Here is a 26088-nt window from a genome sequence, read left to right as displayed (position 1 = left end):
TTACTGTCAAAAACAGAGAAAGAACATATCAAAATCAAGTTATCTTCTGCTCCCCAAGTGAGCCAGCTACACGAGTAGCAGCTAACAAAACACCAGTAAGGAGAGTTTTATACTGACAAGAGGGCATACATCTAGTCATCCACATTCAGCAGTTCCCAACTCATTTCATTTATTAAAGGAAATGAGATTTAGTAACGGACTGATCACATTAAAGGGGAAAAAAGGCACAAAAAGTTATGATGCTGTTTGTAAGACTGAACAAAGTTATAAAGATATAATGCAGCAATCAAGTCAACAAGATGTAGTTAATATTGAACTGGAGTAAGCTACATAGGTTAAATCATCTAACTGCAATCACTTCATGTTAAAGAGCATCAATCTTTAGAATTTTTAGATTTTTAAACAGTTAGGCTGCTTCTTCTGGTACACATTAAAAAAATTGCAGCATCCATTCTATTGGACCTATGATGCTGGACCTACTGAGAAAAAGAAAGACCCAAAGAAAGTTATACCTACAATAGTATTTTTAACCTATGTCTTCCTAACTTAAAGCATGACTTGAAGCATGCCATATTAATTTTGTACCATTCTACTCTAATGCAAATGTGATCCCTTTGACCACAATGCAGTCTTTATAATTATGATGCAATCAAAGGATGTTCCTTCCACTTTACTCGGGTTCAAGTAGCTAAGGTGGCCTGTCTGTTCAAGTTTGACATCCTGCTCTGCAGGATAAAGCAAGACAGGCTTGCAACAAAGACAAAATCTGCAGTTAAGACAGCTGCACGCTATCTTAGAAAGACAAATACCATCTCTGACGCTGTCCCAGAGATATTATGCAATGATATGCGAGTTGTGAAATGTCATCTTAAGTGGCTGTCATTAAGTGTGTACATTTCATGTCCGGTTCTTGATTTGAGATCCCAGACCTGGGTGTAAGATTTGAGTGCATGACCTGGAAAAACACCAGCTACTTATAATCACAGCTGAAGTCTGTAGAAAGTGTTTTTGAACTTATGAATGATAAATATATTGGACAAGTTATGCTGGAGTAACTTGAAGTCAGACACTCTGCATGTAATGGATCTTTGTAATTGTAACCACTCTGCTCCAGGATCCCAATTTGTAAAGAGGGAAAAATAATACTTCTAATCTGAGCAAGGTACAACAGGTCAGCTTATTTATAAGTCACCAGCTATTACATCAATGAGCATCACAGAAAACAACAACGAAGAGTTCTGCCCCTACTGCAGAACTTCTGCAGTGCCTAAAAAGGCAACAGGTCCACATGTAAGTAATGAGGAAAAGCCAGAATCCCAGGTAGCCACTGTTTACCTGAATGTCATTCAGACTATTTGATGACTGAAGCAAGGACCATGCTGTAAAGAATTACAAACACATAATTAAAAATTCTCTGAGGAAAAAAGGAAAAGATTGCACAAGCAACCTTAACTTTGTTATTTGGTTGCTTAGGGGTGCTCGATTTTGCAGCCTTTTAAACACAACATTTTGCTTAGCTAAAACAAGATACTAAAAAAAACCACCTGCATTATTTTACTGCCATATTGATAGTGATGTGGTTCATCCACAGGACTGGAACCTTCAGGTCTCTTGTTTCTCTACATTGTAGAAAGCAGCACAATACAAAATACTCATATATAAATGTATGTATTTCTAAACAACAGAAATGCAGATTAGATATATCCTACTATTTCTGGAAGTTCTGAGAGAGGACTCAAAATTCTTATGATGTCCCAGGCACAAAAATGCCAGCGCAACCTAAAACAGTGCAAGAATCTTCCAACCAACCTAAAACTATATTTTGATATGATCTTAACTTTTCCTAAAAAGCTGGTGAAAAAAAACAAACCTATCAAAGCACCGAATACTTGCTCCTTCATTTACAGGTTGACAAAGCTTCTGATCCCGTTATTCAGGTATCTTTTAACACAGACAAGGAGAAGAATGGCTTGGTATTTACATTATTTCGTATGTTTAAAACTTCATATATGAAACAGGCAGGAAAAAAAACAACACAACAAACAGCTACTAAAAGGTAAAGCATCCTGCTCACAGACATCTTAATGCAAATAATCACATCTGGAGAGTGAAAAAAGCTTTTTAGCTTTATTGGTCAAATTCAAGCACGGAGGAACTGTTCAATTAACTTTCTCAAAATAGACAAAAAATAAAACAAAACAAAACAACAATCCACATCATGTAAAAGCCCGTGAAAACCCCTTTCCCCAAAAAGGGATGGTTAGAGAGTGGGCAGGGACTAGCTACACTACAAGTCAAGAATAGGTTCCTTACCACCATCTGTTTAATTGTACCTGGAACTATGCCTTAAACACGTGATTTATTTTTTTTTTTTTAATGGACCCTGAAATAACCTTGTGATCTTCCACAGTCATGAAAGTTGGCTGACCAATTCAGAGACTTCCAGACACAGAGCCAGCAAATATTTCTGATCTCATGAGGCAAAAAGGGACAACTCCGAGACGGCGGATTGTTTATAAAATCATGTCTGCAACTCCACGGTGACAGCCTGACTTCTGGCAGATTTCAAATCAAAACATATAGGAAATGCCTTAAAAAAAAATCAACTCTGTAGCAAACAAACAAAAAAGACACTATCTGAAAAGAATATCCCCTGAATAGCCTCAAAGCTAAAGTTACGATAGCCTTGCAGGAAACTTCAAGTCCCACTGATGCATTTATTTCCATAAAGTCTAACAGATGCAAGAGTCCATTGGCGGGTTACATTTTGGAAAATATCCCAAAGGCAAACACAATTTGCAAGATTTCCTTTAAAATTACATTCTGCTGATACAACAAGACATTTTTAGTCCCTATGCAGGAATAGTGTCTATGTAATGATCCATCTAAACTAGTGATTTTTTCCCCCCTCCACTGTTTTTCCAGTTGCATATCCTGCCATTGCATCATCAGTTCCAAATACTTTTTAAATCACGATGATGCATTTAAGACATTAAAAAAAATTAAGACAAGACAACCCCTACAGGGGCCAGGCTATCAGTTTTTAAATAACAAGCTGTTCTTAATAAATCCACTATTGTTGTTATAACTTGTTCATAAGTAAAAAGTGGTTCTTATTACTATTTCACAGTGGATTTCCAAAACATCCACATCAGACTGGACCTCCACTGCCTTTTACAATAGAAATGATTATACAGTCTCACTCAAGGAACCTAACAGCTAAGTGAAGAGAGAGTAAGATAAACAAATTGTGGGTGAAACTACCATTCATTCCATTTTTGATACAGAAAAGTGATAGATGCTGACTTTGAGAAGTGAGGAAGTCTTCAGCAAGGCTGAAAACGAAATCCAAATATCCTCAGCCAGCAAAAGTATCCTTCCTGTGAAAAAATGTCAGAGGGTGGCTCTGTGGAAAGGAAGAGTAACTCCTCAAACTCTGAAAATATTACCACTACTAGTTTACCTTATCATCTCTGCCAATTTCTACTACTAACCATTAAAAAGGCCTTCAATGCACACTGCAATGAAATCAGGCCCTCATACGAATGATCTGAACATAATACAAAAACGCCATCACACAAATATAGGCTAAATGTACATCCATAACTTCTCTCAGCAGAAAAGCTTACAGCAACATAACACTGCCACAAGTAAAAGAGGGCAAACTAGAAACCATGCTCTCTTCTTGATGCTGTGTACAAAATCGTACCTCGTTGCTAAAAGCAATGAGAACGCTCCTCAGTCAAGGAGGCGGCGACAATGCTCTCCCCATTCTGAAGGATGAAAAAAGCTGGCTTTTATTTTAAAGAATAAGAAGGAATTCCACCCTCACCTTCTCAGTGTCCAGCCTTTATATTTACATCCCGCTTTTCAAGGTTAAGGAGAGAGGCAGCTTCTCTATGTTTCTTGTCAAGTATCTGGGGTATACACATACAGACAACTTAAGACTTCCGTTGTTGCAGGTTAACAGCTAATTCCACATCTGTAAATACAGTTCTTTTACTTCCTATTTCCCTATTACTATCCCCATTATCTGGGGATAAAGCCTCCTCCATTGTAAATGGCATACATGATTGCGTGGTAGAGGACTCAACAGGGTTTGAATATTGCAGTTTTCATTTATAATTTAGTGAAATATAAGATTACGTTTCCAATGATTTTAAAGTGCATGCCTGATGTACCTGCCATGGGTTGAAGTACATCTTTAATACCAGAGCTACAGTAAAGTTCAAGGGCAAGTCGTTTTCCAAACTCTGCTGGTGTCATTTATGATGCATTTTTTTTCCTCCCAGTAAAAAAGAAAAAGAATGAAAAAAAGAAAAGAAAGGAAGAATATTTTAGCTTTAAAAAGGTGTTCAATAGCATGTAGTTTTTTTCCCCAACTCTGTATTTTTACTATAATCAGTCTGATGAGCTATTACTCCAAACAGTTTGATTCCAGCAAAAAAAAACAACCAAACAAACAAACAAACTTGAAAATAGGCTTCATGATGAAGATAAGCAACCTCAACTATAGATATCTGTAATTCTGACAATTGCAATCTCATCTCTTATTTCTCCACTGCATAGCTTCACATCCTAAGTGATGGAAATACATTTGCAGATCTGGAATAAGCTCTTAACCTGCAACAACAAAAATCTATGTTGTTTGAATGTACACTCACACTTGTTCCTGTAGTAAGTGACATCTAAAAATACTGTAATATTAACATAATTAAAATGTATTTTCCCATTTTTATAGTCTGTATGCTCTAACATTTTTGAGGCAGACAATTTCTTATTGTTTCCTGCACCATCTCTTTACTACTGCAATGGCCAGAAAAATAATCTAAAATAAGCAACTGTAAAGTCAACTACTCTTTCTGACATTTCAAACGTTTAGTTCATATTTACAGCAGCGCTTACGTATTTTCTCTTGTTGATTTTCCACAGTCTCGTAACACGTTATATTAAATACATTAAAAAAAAAATCTTCTCTTCTTCTGTTATAATCAGACGTTATGTTGACTTCATAACATCTGCTCACCTGTAGAGCGAGCTGGTGATGGAAACCAAGTACCTATGATTTTTAGGAATACAATACAATTCCATTGGAATAGAAGGGACATTTACTATTCTCGTTAATTGCAGGTGAACAGTATTAAGTCTATTCCAATTGTGGGTAGGTTCATGCTGTTAAGTTAGTTAACTTAGGTTCATGCAAGTTTCAGTGGATAGCTACACCTTGGACCCTTTATCATTTATTTATGACCACTGTATCTTTACATGCTTGAAAAATGAAGGATTGTTACATTTTATCCTTTAGATTTTATTAAAAATATTTAAAGCATATTTTATGACCTATTTTTTCTTGTGAAAGTTGCAACTTAGTAACTTATTTCATAATGATTCAAAAATCTTTGAACTACCTTACTTCTTCTTTTAGCATAATGATTTTTAAAGTATTCGTATATCTTTTAAAATTAATTTTAACTACTGAAGTTAGTGTTCTGATTACTGTAAAACTTAGCAGTTTACTGACTTTTCTTCCACCACACGGCATCCTGTATGTTTACTTGAACAGAGGGAGAAACAAAACGTACTTCTGAGATGAAGTGTGCCACCATGAAAATTAAATTTGCATGGTAAAAATCTCCTTATTTTAAAACTGTAATCCAACAGATGAAAGCATCAGAAAAACCTGTATTTATCAAATTAATTTTATATAAGCAGCTAGATTCTTCAAAATACTGAAACAGCACTGGGACATATCCTGCAATTTATGAATTGCTAACTATAGAGATACATTTCAATACATAGCAAAATTTGGAGTTGCGCGCTGTGCAATTTTCATTACAACAACTGCATTATTCTCAAGCAAAGTGGCTCGTTACATTGTGCTTCAGAAGTCTGCAGTATTTTACCATATGCACAATCCTTTAGGAATAAAACATTAATTATCATCTTTTGCTTCCCTATTCTCTCCCCTCCTTCTAACTCTCAGTGAAAATTTGAACCTCATTTTTTTTCTTTATGATAACAACATACAAAATATTGAGAGAAGACATAAAAAAAAAAACCAAAAAAAAAAACAGAAAAACAGAAGAGAGATGACAACTAAAAAAGAAGTGAAGTACTGCAAGTAGGTATGCGATAATTTACATAAAAATCCATTGTTGCTTCTCTAATTATGGAATTTCATGAATCTCTCCACTGAGAGATGCTATACGTTCCCGTGAAGAAGATTTAATGCTGTATGTTGTTATGCAAATAATCCTGAAATTTTACAGAAAGGCAGTTCATTTGACAGAGACAGAAGAATTGGTGTAACTCATCAAACTGAAAGTCCATATCCTGTGTAAGACAATGACCAGCACCAGATGATTCACAGGAAGAACCTTCCTAGTCCCTCTATTGTTGACTTCTGACCTGAAGCATGTGTCTTATATCACTTTTTTTTTTTCTTCTTGGCTACAGGATCTCTGGCTGGTTTTATTCATATAAATAATATCTCTGCTATGCAAAAGGATTACTGAAAGAGGCTCTAAAACACCTAGGAGTACATGTGTCCAAAACAACGAAGCTAGCAGGTACAAAACACATTTTTTGTGGAGAAAAATATATTTAAGAAATATATTATTTGTATATATTTCTCATATTAATGTACTTTAAGAGATATATTATTATATGAAGACTTTATATTTTATTAAATTTTATTACAGCAAGCTCTGCACTGCAAAACCAACAACTGGGCTGCAACCATAACCATTATTTGCAGAGCAGATACCAAATATTAAGCCCAACGCTGTTAGCAGTTTGTATGCCACTTAAGACAAAAAAGCAACACTGCATTTGCAGCCCTAGTGGAATTCCACTGGAACAGTTACACTGCCTTTCCGTATGTAACACATTCCTTGTCCTTTAAAGGGTATGCTATCTTATACTTCAGAAGGATTTCTTTCTTTTTGCCTCCTGTAATTGAAGAGTATTGTTTACCGCCGATTTAAGGCTTGTTTTGATGAAGACGGAGCTGATGAGGCACTCAAGAGCTTGTATTAAATCAATAATAGACAGAAGCGGGCAGCTTGTATATGCACTGTGGGATACACTTGTTCCATATTTATCTTTCATGTTTTGAGAGAAGGTTACAAATATTTTTATATATATACACACATACATAAAAGAGTGTGAGCGAGCAAGCGCACATTCCAAGAGAAGTTTTCTGCCTATGTCAGGGCCGAAGTCCACCCCTTGCTAGACAAACCTATTTTTTTCAAACACAAGAGGATATTATCAGAGGAGTCCGTGCTGATATACAGAAACCAGAGATCGTCATGGCTCGGTGAGGTGATGAGCTGACGGGTGGATGGCGCCCATTATCTCCACTTCTCAATCCAAGTTTTCCTGAAAAACCACAGGGGGAGGAGAAGGCTCCAACTGAGCATAAAGCACAGAGGACAAGAAAGGACCAGGAGTGAAGAGCAAGGAAAGGAAGGATAATGCATAAGATATTGCAAAGGTTTCAAAGAGCTGGAAAGTAGTTTCTAGATGAAAGGACCGAGTTGTCAGTACTTCTGGTTTCTGGTTTTAACTTCTGTACAAGGCTATTACATAAAGTAACTCTAAAGTAAGAAAGGAATTTACTTTCAGTATACATAGGAGATATACTCAAGTTCAGCGGTTTCAACGCTCCTGGGAATTTAAAAATGTTTCAAGCCTTTGTTCGGCAAGCATATCAACCACTATCCAGCCACCAGCAAGGGGAACCTGAAACGAAGTATAAGGGGAAGCTGGTGCATGAAACTCAGCTTAACTGCTTCTACATCAAACCTGGAGGTAAGACAGCATTATACATTAGTTTGCATGCAAACTCTACTGGTGTCTGTCTGCTGGGACAAGTGTTGCATTTTTATTTGAACAGAACAGTCTGTATAATGTATGAAATAACACCAGTAGCAAACTAATAGTTGGGGATAACGTACTGTGAAGCCCTGTATGTGTTATCACACTACTGCAGCATTCAGAGAGTTTTGCTAATTCTCAAATCTGTGGAGGTAAGCAAAAGGACAGCTTCTCTTGGTAACACAATGTCTTTTGAGCATATACTGAACATCGCTTTTGCACTTGGATTTTGACATTGGAGCAAAAAATAAAGGCACAGGAAGGCAAATAGGTAGGTATAAGAAACAAGAAAGAAAAGACAAAAAGAGGCTAAGAAGTTCAGAACATACAAAAGCTCAAAATATTAAATGCATACGTGTGTATGAAGGGATTAATTTAAAAAGGGGGTTGTGTGAGTGATTTCTAGAAAGAAACTAGTTTTGCAATATTTTCATTTGCAAAATAAGTATGTAGGCATGCACATATATATTGACCCTTGTCTGGAAACATCTAGTATTTTATGCTGTACAAGGGGGTGTGTATGAAGGAGAGGGTGTACAGGTAGTCACATGAAGATAACCCTCTTTAAAAATAAAAAATATGTTCCAACTTTAACTCCTGAGCTTTACCACATCATATGCCTATCTTATCTTGAAGAGATGTCCAGAATTGCCAGTGCTGGCAGTACACTCTCAGCAGTAAACGTCCAGACAAGCTAATACATTGCTTATGTGCCGACATCCATAAATGGGAAGCAAATCTGTGCTTAGCAGATATACACAGTATTATATTCCTTTAATTCTGCTCAGAAACCCCGACATAACTGCAGGTTGATTGAGAGATGCCTTTATTTTTTTCCATGTACTTTTCCTACCGATTCACTTGCCCAGGCTGGGATACGGTTCCACCATACTCAAAATAATCAGTAGCCACAAAAAAACTACATAGCTTTGTTCACTTAGCTCCTGAGGATGTTTTTTCCATCATTCCACATAGCTGAAAATTTGTTAGAAGTGCTGCATTTCTTTCCCTTGTGTTTTTTTTTTTACCACCTTCATCACAACTGAAACTCATCATTAGAGCAAAAAGATGGCTGCAGTCATCACAGTTAGAGTTACAAGATCTGCCACCCTTAGAAAAAAGGCTTCACAAACACGAAGCATTCTATGTCATTTGTGTTTCTCAAGATTTCCAGAACTGGAACCAAATTCTCAGGGTAGGAAGAAACAACAAAACTGTTCTTTAAGGCAAGTCTGCACTGAAACCTTACGTATCCATACTGAACTGCGCCGGGCGACAAGGGACATGGACTTACTCATCAAAACTGATGTCTTAAGATCAAGGCCTTTGATTTCCACTCAAAAACATAAATTTTAATTAAAGAATCTCATGAAGAATAAGACAGCTGGGAAAAATAAAAAGGATTACTTTAGAAATACTTAACAGTACAAAGAGTTTTGCTTCAAAACAAAAACAGAAAAAAAAACACATATTGGAATACTACAGTTCTTCCACTTTTTTGATCTGAATTCTAAAAACTTAAATCTAAAAATCACAGAACTACGCTTGCTCGTCACAGTAAGCACAAAAAAATCTCAAGTACCCTAAGGAAGATTAATACCTGATAATCCTAAAATTTCAATCAACGGTTTAGTTTGGCTGGGGCCTCCGCAGGTCAGCCGCTCCACCCTTCTGCTCAAAAAAGGGCTAACTTTAGTAAGATAAAGAGTTAGGAAAATAAAAGAAATTGTGATCACCTACAAGTTACCAAACAAAAGTATATCCTACTGCACTTTTCCATATTATTTATTTTTACAGTAATTTGCATATATACATACCTTGCTCTAAAAAAAGAAAAGATCCTGTCCCCTTCAGAAATCACATTGTGTTAAAAATCCAATCCTATTTCAAAAGAATCAAGCCGAGTTTAGATATAGATCTCAAAACCAAAAGCATCAGGTTGTATACTCTACAACATGCAAACTAACTAACCGCAAGACAAAAGATTGGGATTCCCAGTCTTAAAAACCTCCTGCCTTGAGCCAGCACTGCTGCATGTCCATCTACATGCAACTGCAAAATACTGTTTAATTACACCATAAAATTATCACATTATTTTTATACCTTTACAAGTGAACATTTAAGGATTTTTAGGTCTCCTTTAAAATGAGAATAAGAGACAGAAAGGCCGATATGTAATATACATGTATAAGCACATATATTTTGCACATATATTTTGCATATAAAAATGTAACACAATACCTGTGATATTGCTAAAGGGATGGGTTATTACTCTTCTTGATATTCTGAAGTAATTTTTGTTATCTTTCAAGTACATTGCATTCTTTGGTAGACAGAAACATGTACCAATGCTTTCATATGTGCTTTTATAAACCACTCTAAGAACACCTAATTTCTGCATATAGGTACGAAGAAGTCACCCAACAGAACACTAGACAGTATTTCACAGGAAAAAAAAAAAAAAAAAGTATAGCCACTATGCATCAGATAAGTAAATAACTAGAAGCAGGAAGAAATTTGCTTCAAGAAAATTTGCACATGACAAACTATAAATTATTTAAGCTGTACGCAACCTAAAACAGGTTTTGGAAAACATGCATGCAACCTGACAAAGTTAATTGTCAGTCAACTTTATTTTCTGATTTTAGAATCAAGTCTTACTACAACATTGATGTATTTTCAGTATTTATATTTTCCTTTTAAATTTAAAAAGGAAAAGTAATATCTGTTTTTGAGAGTATTAGGATTAAAATGTTGAAACCTCAAATTTGCTGAGAACTAGAGGTGAATAACATCCAGGGAAGACAACCCTGACCTCTGCTGCTCTTCCTGGCTAGCTGGAGGCACGATGAATTGTTATCAGGCTGATCAAAGGAGGCATGGTGGAAGGGGAAGAAGGAGGAGCTACTTGTTTATTTTTCTGAGACAAAAATGTCTCCCGAAGACAGCACCTCAGGTAAAACCTTATTTGTATTCTGAACAAATGGCAGCGGTTGGTGCAGACCAGCTTTTAGAAAAGCTTTAGCCAAATCTGGTCAGCAAGCAAACTAGCTGACAAGAACCTACCTCTAATGAGGGCAGGCCCCTCTGCCAAAATTGCTTTGAATTTGTATGGTTTGAGCTTTCACTTCTCAAACACTTTTGATCCAAACTGATAAATAGTTTTTCAAAGTTTTACACTACAAAAATATTTTCTTCAGCAAAACCGACAGATTCCAGCAGGCCAGAATAATAATTCTGTAACCAAGCTTAGTCTCAACAACATTGTTTTTAAGTTATTCAGCTGTGACAAAAAACACTGCATTTTGCTTACCGATGCAGTAACAGAAAGCCACAAACTTTTTTTTTTTTTTTTTTTTTTTTTTTTTTTTAAATCAACAGACCACTTGGTTTAGAGGAAACTAATACAAATTGAATGAAATCAAAAACCTTTTAATGGTATTTGTTTCAAAATGTTCAATGAGCATTTGGAGGATGATCAGCTGAATACGTATTTCAATTTACTGTGTTCAGCTTTCTTTTTTTCCCATGATTGAACCAGACACTGTATGTTGGCAGGTAGGAGGCTGGTAAATTAAGCTCTCTATTGCAAACTGACATTTTTACCAAAACCAAAAACCAAACAGAAACTGTATTACATCATAAAAAGAAAGCCCAAAATACCTGTTTTGCTCATCTCAATGAAAATAATTGAGCAAGTAGTTGTCTATTGATCGATATGCATAATGATGAATCTAAACTTGCACATTAAGTAAATTTAACAACCAAATGCTGGCTTCATTCTTAAAACACTTGAGAGAAAAGAGATTTTTAGATAGTGAATTATAGAATATATAATGTGGGATAGACCAAAAAACAGGTTTCAGGGTAAAAATAGACACTCTGGCATCTAAAATATCTTTTTCATGCCACGTTGTTTTTATACATTGCTCAAACTATCACTGCTGTCACCTTGTTTCTCTTGAAATGTAAACTTTTTCTAAGATGCTCCTTACAAGAGAAATGTTACTATTAGTGTACCTGCACAATCAATGGGTCTTCCAACATGCCTACAGAACTGCAGCATTATTCATTTAGTATATATTTATATCCTATAAATAAATTATTAGAAGGGTAAACGGAAATGAACCCCTATTAGTCTCCAAGAAGATGAGCTTTTCTATTTGCAAGTATTCTAGGATGCTGTAACACAGAATCTAGAAGTGAAAAAATAATAGTTTTAGAAAAATATACACCATTATCTTTTCCTAAACGTTTTACAATCGCCGCCAAACATATATTAGGAAAAAAAAATCATACATAAGTAATTATGGGAAAAAATAGGAAAAAAAATACACTCAAAAACCACGTAACAAACTTTAGGCTACTTCTTGGGACAACTGGGAAACTTTTCTTCCCCTCCAATCCCACCTACTGGAAGTCTCTGCAGTGTAGAAATCTGGGAAAACGATACTCTCTATTCAGGGTTCTGACGAACACAGGGTGGCAGGTTAAACTGGACAACTGAAATTAGGATGAGGTTTTACACGTACCATGTGTCTAGACAGCTTTACCAAAAGCAGGCACGCCTGGGCTGCTTGCGTAGCAACTCCTGAACTTCTGCAAAAGCTCATATTCAGTATGTGTCATATCTGGCTAGAAAGCTTCATTCGGTTTCAGTTTTAGGAGATGATGTGATCAAAGGTCTTGCTACACATGTGGCACAGAAATGAAAAACAAGATCTATGCACAAACAGGTATAGAGCCTGGTCAGATAAAGACTGTTTGTTGCGCTTTTACACAGTTTCTTTCTCCACTTCCTGTACCATAAAAGCACCCAATTAACCTGTATCAGGTTGCTGTGGTTTAACCCGGCTGGCAGCTAAGCACCACACAGCCGTTCGCTCACCCTCTCCGCTCCCTCTCTGGGATGGGGGAGAGAATTAGAAAGAAATGAAAGCCTGTGGGTTGAGACAAAGACAGTTTATTGGGTCAGAAAAGAAAGGAAAAAAATAATTATAATAGTACTAATAACGGGTACGAAACAAGTGATGTACAATGCCATTGCTCACCACCCGCTGACCAATGCCCAGCCTATGCCCGATTAGCTGCCCCCCCCCCCCATATTAATTGATCAGCATGACCCCATAGGGCATGGAATACCCCTTTGGCCAGTTTGGGTCACCTGTCCTGGGTCTGTCCCCTCCCAGCTCCTGCTGCACCCCCAGCCTGCCTGCTGGCAGGGCACAGCGAGAAGCTGAGAAGTCCTTGGCTTGGTGTAAGCACTGCTCTGCAACAATTAAAACATCAGGGTGGTATCAACATTCTTCTCATCCCAAATCCCAAACACAGCACCATACCAGCTACTGGGAGGACAATTAACTCTATCCTAGCAAAAGCAGGGCACAGATCATTGTGAGAATTAGCATTCTAGCTCCTTATAAGCTAGGACCTTGTATTTTTTTTTTCTGTCAGCTGAAATGCACAAGGTGTACTGAGCTCTAAGATACACAACTTAATTTTCCTCGAGCTCCCCACGTCCTATAAACATGAAAAACAGTATTTGGTGATGAAACGATAAATCAATCCATTCAAGAAAAAATTAACTGGCCCAGCACACATCCATATACATCTGGTGCAAATACACCGTTGGAAACAGTTGTGAGTAAATTATTATACAGTTGATCATTGCTAAAGGAGAAACTGAAGTTATTTTAACCAATGTTTTACAGTTATGCATTTCTTCTGAACTATTTCAAACTATTTCACATTAACCAGCATCAAGCTTTAAACAACAGGTTCCAAATGGTGCTTTTCACAATAAATAAAAGGGAATAAATATAAGGGAAAAAGTATTAATTATGTAGTTAAGATTGCTCAAATATAAACCCAGGAAATTTTTTGAATCTTTAAAATCACCAGATGATTAAAAAAAAAAAAAAAGCAGAAGTAGTCTTACTTGCTCACACAAAGAAAGTGACTAAAGCTGCAGTTAACTACAGAAGTTTATAGATCACGTTGGAAATCCTTATTTAACTGATAAGCCTTTTGTTTCTTGGTGTAATTAACCATGGATTTCTGCTGGCGTTAAGCACTCAGTAATTTGAGCTTCCCTCCTGGCTTTCACACAAATAACCCTAGTGCTGGCCAGACAAACACATTTTCTAAACTAAGCTTTTCTGTGAAATAGGGGATCAGTGCAAACGTTAACTGGCATGGAACCCAAATCTGGCCCCAGACTGCAGGGAACAGACTACGGGTATCTGCATAAACGGGTTTTAGGCATTATTTTGATTCTAGATTACTGAGATCATGTGGAACTATAGGAGAAATACGAAGAACAATAAAGGAAAAAGATCAAATATTCCTTTTATAAGTATTCATAAACTTTACTTTTCTTGTATATAGGTGAGGAAAGCTTTTCCTATTGGAATTATGTATTGGATGCAAAGCAATCTTTCCAAAATGATAACATATAACCTGAAAAGATGCTGGTGGACTTGTCCGGTACGCAAGTACCATCTTTTGCTGCTAAGAACATTTATTTTAGCTTGTGTAATGCAATCAGCCACACATATTCAGCTGTACTAAAACAAAGCTGGTTTCAGCAAACATTCAGAATATGAGAACAAACAAAACACTGGGCAGAATGTCTTTACTCCTCCAAATGCTCTTTTTTTTTTTTCTTTCCCTGAAATTTACACTACACAAAAAACAAATACAAGTCCTCTTATGTGAGAAAGCAACCATACCAGTTAGAAAAGCACGGAAAGTTCTGTTATACCTGACTAGTTGTACCTAATAATTATACCTAATAATTTGTACAAAAAATAGAGAAAGAAGTAACATCAAGCAAACAAAAAAAGGTAACTCCTTTCCAGATCTACATTAAGTATTACTGGCAACCTGTCAACTGTTTTGCCACATGAGCATTTATTACTGAATACTGGTTGTTAGTATCTAGAAGAGGAAAATAAAAGCAGTATTACAACATTAGTGCCTAAAAAAAAAAAAAAAAAGAAAAAAAAAGGGATGAAAACCCCAGAAAGAAGCCTAAAGGCTGAGTTTTGTAAGACTGATAAACAGAAATATAATAATGCATAACCCAATGAAAATACTCATATAGACATTCTAAGATAGATACTCAGCATCACGTTTGGATAAGACCCTAGTGGAAACAGATCCCTAACATTGAGGAAGTTATTTTATGTAGCAAAGGTTTTGAAATACAGGGTAAGGAAGAGTTATCTGTGTCTTGGTGGAGAAATCACCATGTAAATTATTTCAATGGGCCCAGTAAACCTGAAAAAGTCAAATGAAATGGCAAATAAATTTTCTTTTATGGGTTTCTAATCCAAGTTTGCTCTGAAAACAGAGATGTTTCCACAAAAATCTACGAAAACAACAGTTTTTCCTTTTAAGTACCAAGAGCTTCATTGGAGCTGTTATTGGAGAAATAACACTTAAGCATTTATAAGAATATTTCATGAAAATAAAATCCTTATTTAGGGGTAACACGGAACACATCTGATACTAACAAAAATCCTGAACCAGTAGATTTTTAATTTACTTATTTTTTTAGGAAAGCAGATATGAATCTTCTCTTACAAAATTAAATTATCCAATTAAATTGCAGGTATAGGTTTCTCCATGATTAGATGGCACAGCTAACATTGGAAAAAAACAGACATATAGGCTCAGCTGAAGACTTCTAAAACAAGAAGTACACTGGCTGAGGATCTTGTAACACCCTTTTTCATGCCTGCACTCAGGGTTATGACACAGCATAGAGTGCCACAAGGCCAAAAAGCTACTAGACCTTGTGGCTGAGAGATACTGAACTGAAAGAAAAATTCAGTTACTTTCACATTGCCACTAGCAAATTGTCAGTGTGGGTGGTGTGAGTTAGCTGCATGGTGCAAGCTGCCTGCTGGGGTTACTTGCTTGCTCCCCTCAGTGAGGCCAGGGAGAAAATTAGGAGGGCAATATTGAGAAAACTCATGGGTTGGGATGAAGAAAGGTTAATAGGTAAAACAAAGCTGTGCATACAAGCAAATTAACCCCATCTGGAGTCAGCTGTCCTGTCTGTGTCCCCCCCAGCACCTTGCTGGTGGGGCTGCACAAGAACAGAAGAGGCCTCGATGCTGAGAGCACTGCTCAGTGGTAGCTGGTGCATCCCTGTGTGATCAGCACTGCTGCGGTCACAAATCCAAAACGCAGCACCATATATGCTGCTAGGAGGAAAATTAACACTATTCTAGCCAGAACCAGCCCATTATCTTGGCTCCAAAGACCTCCCTGGCTCCCATCCTCCTGCTCCTAACTCCCCTAGTTCATTTGTTACACTTGCTGGGTTTGTTCTTTAATGCACAGTCCAAATTCTTTATGGTAGCGCCTCCTCGTACAGATCTGCAAAGTCTCTAGCAGAAGGGAGTATTATTTTTTCTAGGCGAAGGGGAACCTTTTGGTGTGTTTATGAACAAAGGAAGATGTGATAAAACTCTACTGCACAGAAATGCAAAGAGGCACCAACAAACCACCCTAAATTTCATAAAGACGGACAGGCAATTAATTTTTCAAGAAAATCCATCTGTGAGCTGCCAGATGGAAACCATACCCTAAAAGAACCTTTGTCTAGACAGAAGAACCCAGAAATGGTTCTTTTTGCATTTTGCTGTTGCACAATTGGCCCAAAAGCCCCAGACGTGTTACCTGAACGCAGACTTGCTGCTCAGAAGCACGTTAGTACCTGTATTTGAGACACTGCAAATCTAAATTCTGATGTCTCTTATTGAACAAACGGCTCACGTTCCCACCCCCAAACACCAGATTCCTCTCCCAAATAAATCAGTTTATGTAGTATTCAGACTAAAGACTGTCTTACTTCATGTCAAGTATAGTTATGACAGCTTCTAATTACTCTTTATACCAATTGTCTCAACAAAAATGAAAAATTAGTAGATCAGACTTCAAAAAGCAGGTATTAGTATATGCATAACTCCTAAAGGAATTTCAAAATGAGGTAAAAATAAATTACATATACATAGGAAAGACTCTTCAAAAAAAAAGACAAGTGAAATAAGTCTCAAGGTACTTAAAAATCCTAATGTCTGGTCTAGCCTAGGCTAGTTTGGACAGATCTGTATTTCTTTTCAGTTTCTTATGGATTTTCAAAGAAGGAATTTCAATTCTTTTTCAGCCTATCTAATACTCTCAAAAATAGAAGTTTCATTTAGATTATATAAAATGGTATCTCTATTGTTTCTACCACATAGTGTGTGAGCAACAGAATTCCCTCTTGATATAACTTTCCAACTCCAAATTAAGTTTATAAAATAAAAAGGACTAGCAGATTATTAAACTGTGCTGCTTTGTATGCCATGAATTTCCTCTGCTTTTACTTCTTCCAGAGGGAACACTTCTGCAACACGGTATACATAAAGAATTTTTGCAATCAACTTTTATGCATCAAGTACAAAGTACAGATCATACTAAAGCTCTACTTGATATAAAACTGCGTATTTATAAATGTTCATTCTTACATAATTGCACGTTGTAATGGTCTGTGTGCTTATCTGCATGAAAAGTACAGCTGTCATGTCTTCCACTCATGTCTGAGTTTGCCTGATGCATGCTAATTCTCAGATAGAGGACAAAGACAGAGCTCAAACTAGTATCTTCATCTCTCATCAGGGTTTAAATTAGGCTCAACACTATGGCGTTGGAGTTTCCCGTAATAGTTGAGAAGTTACACACCTTCCAGTCTGCTGTAAGGACAGCATACCAGAGCTGAAGAACAGAGCAGGGTTTGAATTAGCTGCATTTGTTTAACTTTATGCAGAACAAACACTGAGATCACAAGTATTATTCTACCCTTTGTTGGATTTGCTTTGTGACGAGACTTCCCAGCAGTGAGCAGGGTATATTCAGAACACGCAGTTATCTCCGAGCCTCTATACCCACCATGTATACACGGCCATAAAAGTCCACTATTAACCAGTTAAGTGATGAGATTACTGCTGAACGCATTCTAACACTTTCTTTTGAATAGTGATATTTCAGGTAGCATTGAACAACTCTTTTTCAGCATGTCAAAGAGGATGTATTCTTTCAATTGCAACTGTTTAAGCAGCTAGTTTCAGCCCTTGAAATCTGCAGTCTCATCATTTGTACTACTTTAACCATGAATAGACTCTGAAGAAGAGCTCACCTCTTTAGCATTTAGCCCAACATATCACACACTTACATCTGGCATTTCTGTAAAGTAGAAAAGGGTCCTGCAGCTGGAAATCAAGGTCTTTAGTAATTGGTTCTGTTCGATTTTCCATGCTCAGCCTGTTCATAATTGTGAAGCCATGCCTTGGAGAAGCTGATCTGAAAATTATCAAGTAGAAATCACATCAAGTCAAGGAAAAAAAAGAATACTTTTTTTTGTCGTTGCATAGTTCTCCAAAATTATTTTTCTTTTCTCAGAGATACTATAAAAATCTAATTCTGTTGCCAAGGAAAGTACTATTGAGCTTCATAGTCTTTCATACAATCCTTTTTATTTTTTTCAAAACCTTATATTCTACTTGAGAAACGACAGAAGCACCACTGGTCTCACAATAGCTGCAGAGAGCATGCAGCAACTGTGACACTACCATTTGAGGTGCAATACTTTAGTCATAGCATTAATCATATATGCCTGTCCAGTTTTTGTTTCAAGCTATAAGGCCTACAAAACTTCTGAACAGGCAAGATGTAACTAAGTGCCACTTAATTCCAGATCACTGGCACCACGTTTTCCAACCACCATCTACTTGATAGTTTCCTGCTAGAGTAGAAAACAGCAATTAGTAAGATTCGGTCACGGGCAAAGAGCACAGTATTTTATTACTTTTAATGTTCAGCTAACAATTGAGAACGGTATTGAAAATCCTGTTTGGGACTTACATAAGTATGCACATCATTATGCTTGTTCATGGGGGGTTACACTTCAAGACAGTTAGATGATTTTTATTAATGTGAGCTGTTAACCCTATCACCACCCAGACAGGAAACATTACTTTCAAACAATGTTATGGCAATAAAGAAAATGATGATAGTTAAAATTTTGGTAACGTTGCCATCTCTGCTAATTGCCTGTTGGTGGACATCTCTACAAAATCCAAAACACAGGGACCTACATTAGAGGGTAGGAGGCAACATGAAATTAAACACAAGTGGAACCCTTAACAAGAATCCTTGTCTGCAACACTCAGGACTTAAAAAAAAGAAAAAAACACCAGTCCATTTCCACTGGTATTAACTCAGTGGGAAGTCTGATTTTTGACTCTTCCTCAGAATTTGCAATTTGTGATAAAATCAACTCCAGTGAAAGGGCAGCATTACTTTACATTGTCGTAACAGTAATAAGAAGTGACAAAACCACCAGTAGACTCCAACCTGCAGTCTGTTAGCAATGTTTTTTTTCTCCACATGATTTTATGACATTGTTCAAAGCCACAGGACATAAAGTTAAAACTGATGGGGAGGGCCCTGTGTAATGTTGCTCACAGCTCACAACCTGTTCTGTAGTCGCCTACATGGCAGGAAGGGTAGCTATCTCTGCCTGTAAATGGAAACTTCCTCAACCAACAAGAATAACGATAAAAGATCGCAGATACTACAAGTGCCAGGTTACATGCTGTCACTTCTGGAGTTTTAAATCCAACATACCAGAGAAATACTACCTCTATTTTGCAGCACAGAACCAGCTACCTCTGCCTACTGCTAGCGCAGCCAGGGGCCAGTTCTTTAATTTTGTAGTGGTAATTATAACAGCATCTTATCTCACCTTTTCATTCTTTTCCGTTTACCTAAGGGAAGCTTAGAAAAGTTATTCATTATTATTTCAACTGCTGGCACAAAAGAGGTCAAAAATATTAAAACTGGCTTTCCTACTTCACACGAAGCTCACAGTCTCTTGGGCCTCCCTGTCCATTTGTCACTTCACTTCACACACGCCTCTTGGCCACTGCAAACAATCTTCTGCTTTCTCAGTTCTCCCACTGGATCCTCAAAAGCACGAACGTTGAAGGAGAAAATTTCTGCTTCAGTGTCCCATCCGAGCAGCTACTGCATGATCTGCTCATCAAGTCTTTTTCTGGTTTTAACTTCAGTGACACGGAAATGCTAGGGCACTACCTTGGCTGGGCACATACCCCAACGTAGGGCATGCTTTTCAACAGAGCTAAATGGCAGAGTAAATGATCAAATAAAAGCTCTGAAAAGATATAGCCAGACCTGATGCAAAAAGCGAGCATTGAAGAAAACTGCATGCTGGATGAAATACGCGCAAAAAAGTAGTAATGGGAGACAAGAAATGTGAACTCCTAACTATGGAGCACAATACTTCAGAAATTCTACTATTCTTTTACTTTAAGGAGTATCATTATTTATTTCACTCTTTGTTTTTTGTTTGGACTCCTTAAAACTGCAAATGTCGCGTTCTATTTAAGACAGCTGTGCAGATTCCTACGGTTCACCCATATCAAGATTTAGTCTTATCCACATAAATGGTGATGCCTACTTCCCTGTGTTTTCTTCCCTGCATTTGCCAGCATCAGTTTCTTTTCACCTTTGAGTATGAGCTGATTCAGAGCATTTTCCTTCACTCAGCCAGCTAGCTTTTCCACATCCACAGATCACTTTCAAATGTTAAAACACAGCGCTCTCACCTTGTGTAAACAAACAGCGTCCCCTCCACATCTGTCTTCTCCTGAACAAAAAGACATCAAAAGAAGTTGAAGACAGGGTTTGCCAAACCCAAGCAAGCCCCTTTTTTTCCTTTCTTTTACCAACTCTGAGAGCACCACACTTCCCAGCAAAGCCATGAAACAAGCCCCACAGCTCCATGGGATGGTGGCGAGCGAGCAGGGTTTGTGGGGCCAGTTTTGTGAGGAGTTGTGGACAGAACGATGTAGGAGGTGTGGATGGGATACAGGCTGGACGATGTATGATTGAACAGTGGGGCTGCTCTGCTGCCAGCCCCCAGGAGCAGCCAGCTGAGGGCACAGCACGTGTGTGGCAGCCAGCACCCAGCACCAACAGGTGCCAACCACCCCTGGAGGCACCCATGCAGACCCCCAGCACCATTCCCCATCAGCAGGGCTTTTAACACACACACACAGCCCCCTGGGGCACCCCGGGGTCCCTCACGGACCCCTCACACCCCAACATGGCGGCCACCCCCTCACCCCCCCATGGCTGCGAGAGGGGCGGGGCCTCCCCCATAGTGGGCGTGGCCTCCCCTCGCCCCGCCCCTCGCCCCCCGGGGTTTGGGGTCCGGGGGGGGGGGGGGCTGTCCCCCGACGTACCCACTCGTTGGCGCGGTGCCCGAAGGTGTAGAGCGCCACCTGGCTGGCCACGTCCACGATGCTGCTGATGTAGGGGTCGTGCTGCCGCAGCGCCGCCAGGCTGATGTCCAGCCCCTTGCCCAGCAGGGCGGCCCCGGACACCGCCGCCGCCATCTTAACCCCCTGACAACAACACAGGGTTGCTGGGAGGCGCAGCTAATCCAGCGCCGAGGGGAGGGAGCGGAGCGGAGCGGAGCTGCCTTCGCCCTCCTCCTCCTCCTCCTCCTCCTCTTCCTCCTCCTCCCGCCCCGCCCCGCCGCAATCGAGCGCCGAGCGCCTCGATTCGACGTGAGGGGCACAGCGTTAGCCTGTGGGGGGAACACCTTTTAATAAATATATGTATTTACACACATATACATGTAACACAAGCACAGGGAAGCGTAAACAAGTGTGCCCCGGCACGGAGCTGCACAAGCTGCAGAGGAACAGATGGACAAGACCACGGGTCTAGGCACCATATTTTCCTGTCACACGTACACATTTACCATCAGTCTATCGATGCCAAGAGTTTACAGCGGGTATATCAGCTTCGTGTGGCATGCAGATACACTTGATATGTACATTTATACATAAAGGACTTGCTTAAGAGTCCAGCCTGAACCCAGTGTGACAGCAAATACTATTTCACCACACGACCCATGTAGCACTTACGGAAGGAGTTACCACCAAGTGTATGTGGAAGCAGCAGGGCAACATATTTCCCTCAGAGATGGCATAGCCTGAAGTACTAAAGGCCACAGTAACGGATGCTGTTTTGCTTGTTTGCAGTATCCCCTACATAGCATTTTTAAAAGGGCACTTTTGCACTCCAGGCCAGATGGAGGTTGTGGGATACAGCAAGTGAGCCCCGGCATCAGCTCCAAGAGCAACTGGGCCAGCCCAGATGTAAACACATCCATAGTGTGAAACTGGGGACAGAAAATAACCGAGAGGCAGCAAGCTGGGCATTCACAGTACATAATGTAGGGACAGCGCGTCTCTTGAGTGGAGTCAGGAGTGGACATGTTCTCAGAGAGGACACAGAGAAAATGTTGTTCTCTGGGACCCAGGAGAGAATGCAGAGGTTTTGCTGCAGCCCAAAAGGCTGCTGAAAATTGTCTTCATAAGAAAAAGGACCTACAGCTCGCCCTACAAGTATATAGTGGAAGAAAACTCCTAACATACCCTCTTATAATAATTCTCACTCCTAGCTTGCCTTTTCTAAAGCCACGTTGTTTCAGCTGGGCCTCTAATGAAACACAGCTTTGGAGTTTGGAAGTTTTTAGGTGGGTTTGGTATACTTCTGGCAAGAAAAAGTCTCTCACAGTTCCATTGCAAAGCTCCAGCTGGCTTATCCTGTACAATGAAAATACATAGGCTTATGGTAGACAAGGGAAACTGTTGTCCTTGGTCTGGAAATGGACAGGGTAGGATGGCAAAAAGAGAAAAATACGTAAGTGGGGAAGATAATTCACATTGATCAAGTAGTGTACAGATGCAAATTTTTATTTTATTTTTTTTCTTATTAAATAGTCTTCTGTTACCAGTTTCCAGGCACTCATAACCACATTCCTCTTCATGTGAGCAAGAGAGCCTGACTGGGTCAAGTGCATCTCCTGTGCCCTTCTCTTGACATACAAAGATTGCAGATGGTTCTGTTTCCTTGATCTCTGGGGATAAAACAAAGCAAGACAAGCAAACACCTGTGAAGTTAAATATCTTGAAGTAAGCCTGACAAAAATTTTAGCTGTTTCCAGTATCCAGCTTGTGGCTTCTTTGGTACTGCCTTCCACCTGGATTACTTTCTGACATAGCTGGGCAGACAGCTCCCCAGCCCCGTGTTTTTAGTCAGCAAACCTGTCAAGCTTCTGATCATGCCTTTGTGTATTTTGTTGCACCGTGTGGTCCCTTCTACTGGTTCCAACTGCTTTACTGTGTAAATGAGCCATAATTGCTCCTTTTATTTTGCCTGAAGTAAAGGTAAATAATAAAACCATTAGTTCTGGCATGCGTTATGGTATCACTTGATAGGGGACTTAAACATGTTCAAATGAAACAAAATCTTGTTAAATAGAGAAAGATTGTGAATTCTCACTGCATCTAAAGCTAAGGACTTTTTAGCAAAAATGTCACAGGTTGAAAAGGTTGATTCTTTAAGCTGTAGTCATTTGCTTACAGTCAGTAATTCAGTAGTCCATAATAACTATCAAATCAAGTTAGAATGATTTTGCTGTAACTTGTTTATGAAACAAAGTCATTTTCTAGCTTTGAAAATGTCATAATTTCATGAAGTATATAATTAGAGTGTCACATTTTTGTTTCCCACCCACCTGGATAGTACTCAGTTAAAACAAACAAACAAAAAACTTTGATTTTGCCACGGTATAAAAGGGCTTTTGCGTAGGTAATATCCAAACAATTTTTAAGGCAAAATCCACACAGCATGCTGTTCTTAAGGTCTCTTTTAAGGATAAACATTAATATGTTTAGGTCAAACCTTTTTACAATGATTTTTCAAATAGACTTTAAGCCTTTGCTTAAGAATCTATGCAACTGTAAGCACTAAGGCTTGCTTCCTACAGCGAACTACCGACATTGAGGGTGTGATTTCCCACGACTATCTTTGGTGGCACTGCTGGGCATACACCACCCCTGTCCCAGGTCCCAGCCATTCATTCCTGCTATTCTGGCACCTCCGTGTGGTACTGGCTTGAGCGTGTTTGTGGCCACAGCGTGAACCAGTCAGACCGGGGAAGTGAACTGATTGAAAAACAAGCCTTCATGCTGCTGCTGTGATCACAGCCTCGACTGACCGCTTTCCTGTCTGATCACATTCAGGCCTTCCTCTGAGCAGCAATTTTTAAAATAAACAGCAGGACACACTTGAGAAAATGTACTGTTGAGCACCTCATTTGCTCCACTTCCTCATCTCTAGCCCCCTTGGATTTGTTATTGCACAGTAGTTGCCTTTTCCTTTTTATTCCTTCCCCAAGGCTGCTGTAATTTTTTCTCACTGTCTGGCAGCAACCCTGCTGCCCCCCTGCTGGTGAGAAGGGTGCTAGAGGCAGCGTTGGTAGGCTCCTCTTCAGCATCAAGGACCACCTGAGGATCTTCCAGTGGATCTTCTTCATAAGGTGCTTTACAGCATGCTGTTTTGCTGGGAAAAGCAGGTGGCTCTTGTGGACACAGGCTGATCCCACAGCGCTTGCTCACCCATGCTCCACATACTGCTGGGGACGTGCTCGCAGCTCTGCAGCCCAGTACCCCTCACACCTCGAAACCAGTGTCCCTGTGGTTCACGCTGGAGGCTGTCTGCACCTCTTCCCAGGCACAATAGAAAGGTACGGTCTTTTTACCCGGCATATATTACAGGTTCTCAGAAGCTAGCTCTTGAACGCTCCCCTCATGCTCAAGGGTTGAAATTTTTGGTTGTATTTTTAGACCACTTCTTAACTCCAAACCTAAATGGTTAAAGCAATTTGAGTCTTTTTGTTAGCAACATATTACTTCCTAAAAGTTCCTTAATGAGCATAGGGTGTGACTACGTAGTTTCATCTGGTGCAGTTATTCAAAAAATCCATCTCTAGATTAAAACTAAATCTGGTTACTTTCATTCAGATTCAAAACAACTCTCCCTCTGCCCCCAAATAAACCCCGGCACATGTAAGCTATTAGCATGCACATCTGTGTTTGTAAGATTGATCCCTGGTGAAGTTTATGAGACCATCTTGAAATTTTCTGCAAAATGTTAGTCTACAGAAAAATGGGATCATATTCTTTGGCATTGTTGGTTTTGAAGTTTTGATATTATACATACTGTGCATGAAATAATTACCTATCACTTACTACGATTTTCAGTAGAAGGTTGGCTTCTTTTTTCTATGAAACTATGTTTTTACCAAAAAGCCTGTTTATTTCTTTGACTACGTTATTATTTTGCTAAATTATTCTGTTATCTTATTGCTGTCCTGATAATCTGATTTGATCTATCAACTTCATTCTTTACACTGTTGATTGACCAAAATACCAATGAGGATAAAGCACACCTATTACACCCCATAGGTTAATAAGTTGTAACAGTATTTATATCTTACCTAAGAAAATACCTTTCCAACCACATCTTTGTGGTAATCACCATTTAGTTTGGCAGAATCAGACACCTGTAGCTCTAAAAGGGTTATTTTCCAACCAGCTACAGAGAAGATGGTGTCATTTAATTAATTCCTAATATGAAAAGTTCCATTAGGTAATTACATTAAGCCAAGACCTCATTTTTACACCTCACCTGGCATAGGAGCTCTTGCCATATTAAAGAAATGGAGGCAGCACAAGGATATGCTTGTGTTGCTGCTGTTAGGAAGCTGGTAGTAAGCCTGAAGGAGTACTGGGGCTGGTCAGCAAGTCTATGAGAAGGGGAATGTGTCCTTAATACCCAAGTATCTTTTTGTGAAAGTGTGCTGTGCATTCAAATCAGCTTTTTTGAGTTAACTGTTGAAAACAGAAGCTCTGAATTGCTATTACACGTTTATAGTAGTATAGTATATATGCTGCTACATACATATATATCTAGTAGCAACAACTGCTATACACGGAGCTGTTGCAGTATTACTTCATGGAGGGAAAATTATATTATTGTATTGTTGACTGGCAGAAATGTTTATATATTTTTCATGTTAATGAAGAATGTTGGTGCTTATTAAGAATTCCAATAAAGGATTTTGTTGCTTTTTTTTAGAAGTAGTATGGGTGAATGAAGATAGTCAGTATTATAACAAATCTGTTCTAGCTCTCTAGAAGCCAATACAAATGGTTTTATAATCATGGATCCTTAAAGCTAAAATATTGAGCAGTAAGATAAGTTTTCTGCTTT

At 38.7% G+C, this 26088-nt stretch overlaps 2 protein-coding genes across 46 annotated transcripts in view; one reads left to right on the top strand and one right to left on the bottom strand.

Moving 5' to 3' along the window:
- The window catches only part of DCP1B (decapping mRNA 1B), a 44113-nt gene extending 22683 nt beyond the window's left edge, over positions 1-21430 (bottom strand). The window contains exons 1-3 of the mRNA XM_068661011.1: positions 21201-21430; positions 20562-20602; positions 18107-18234 (exon numbers count right to left, since the gene is read on the bottom strand). Coding sequence (XP_068517112.1) covers positions 18107-18234; positions 20562-20602; positions 21201-21353 — 322 coding nt within the window. The 5' untranslated portion in view covers positions 21354-21430. The remainder of the gene's footprint in view (positions 1-18106; positions 18235-20561; positions 20603-21200) is intronic.
- The window catches only part of CACNA1C (calcium voltage-gated channel subunit alpha1 C), a 475965-nt gene continuing 457161 nt past the window's right edge, over positions 7285-26088 (top strand). For 25 of the 45 annotated variants that reach the window (XM_068660882.1, XM_068660757.1, XM_068660872.1 and 22 more), the window contains exon 1: positions 7285-7815. In XM_068660882.1, the coding sequence (XP_068516983.1) occupies positions 7686-7815 (130 nt within the window). In that variant the 5' untranslated portion in view covers positions 7285-7685. The remainder of the gene's footprint in view (positions 7816-26088) is intronic. The other 20 variants (XM_068660908.1, XM_068660821.1, XM_068660856.1 and 17 more) reach the window with 1 other exon arrangement.

Source organism: Anas acuta, chromosome 1 (genome assembly GCF_963932015.1).
Source record: "Anas acuta chromosome 1, bAnaAcu1.1, whole genome shotgun sequence".
Taxonomy (NCBI): Eukaryota; Metazoa; Chordata; class Aves; order Anseriformes; family Anatidae; genus Anas; species Anas acuta.
The sequence above is the reverse complement of the archived record's forward strand: the minus strand, read 5'-3'. Positions and strand labels throughout refer to the sequence as shown.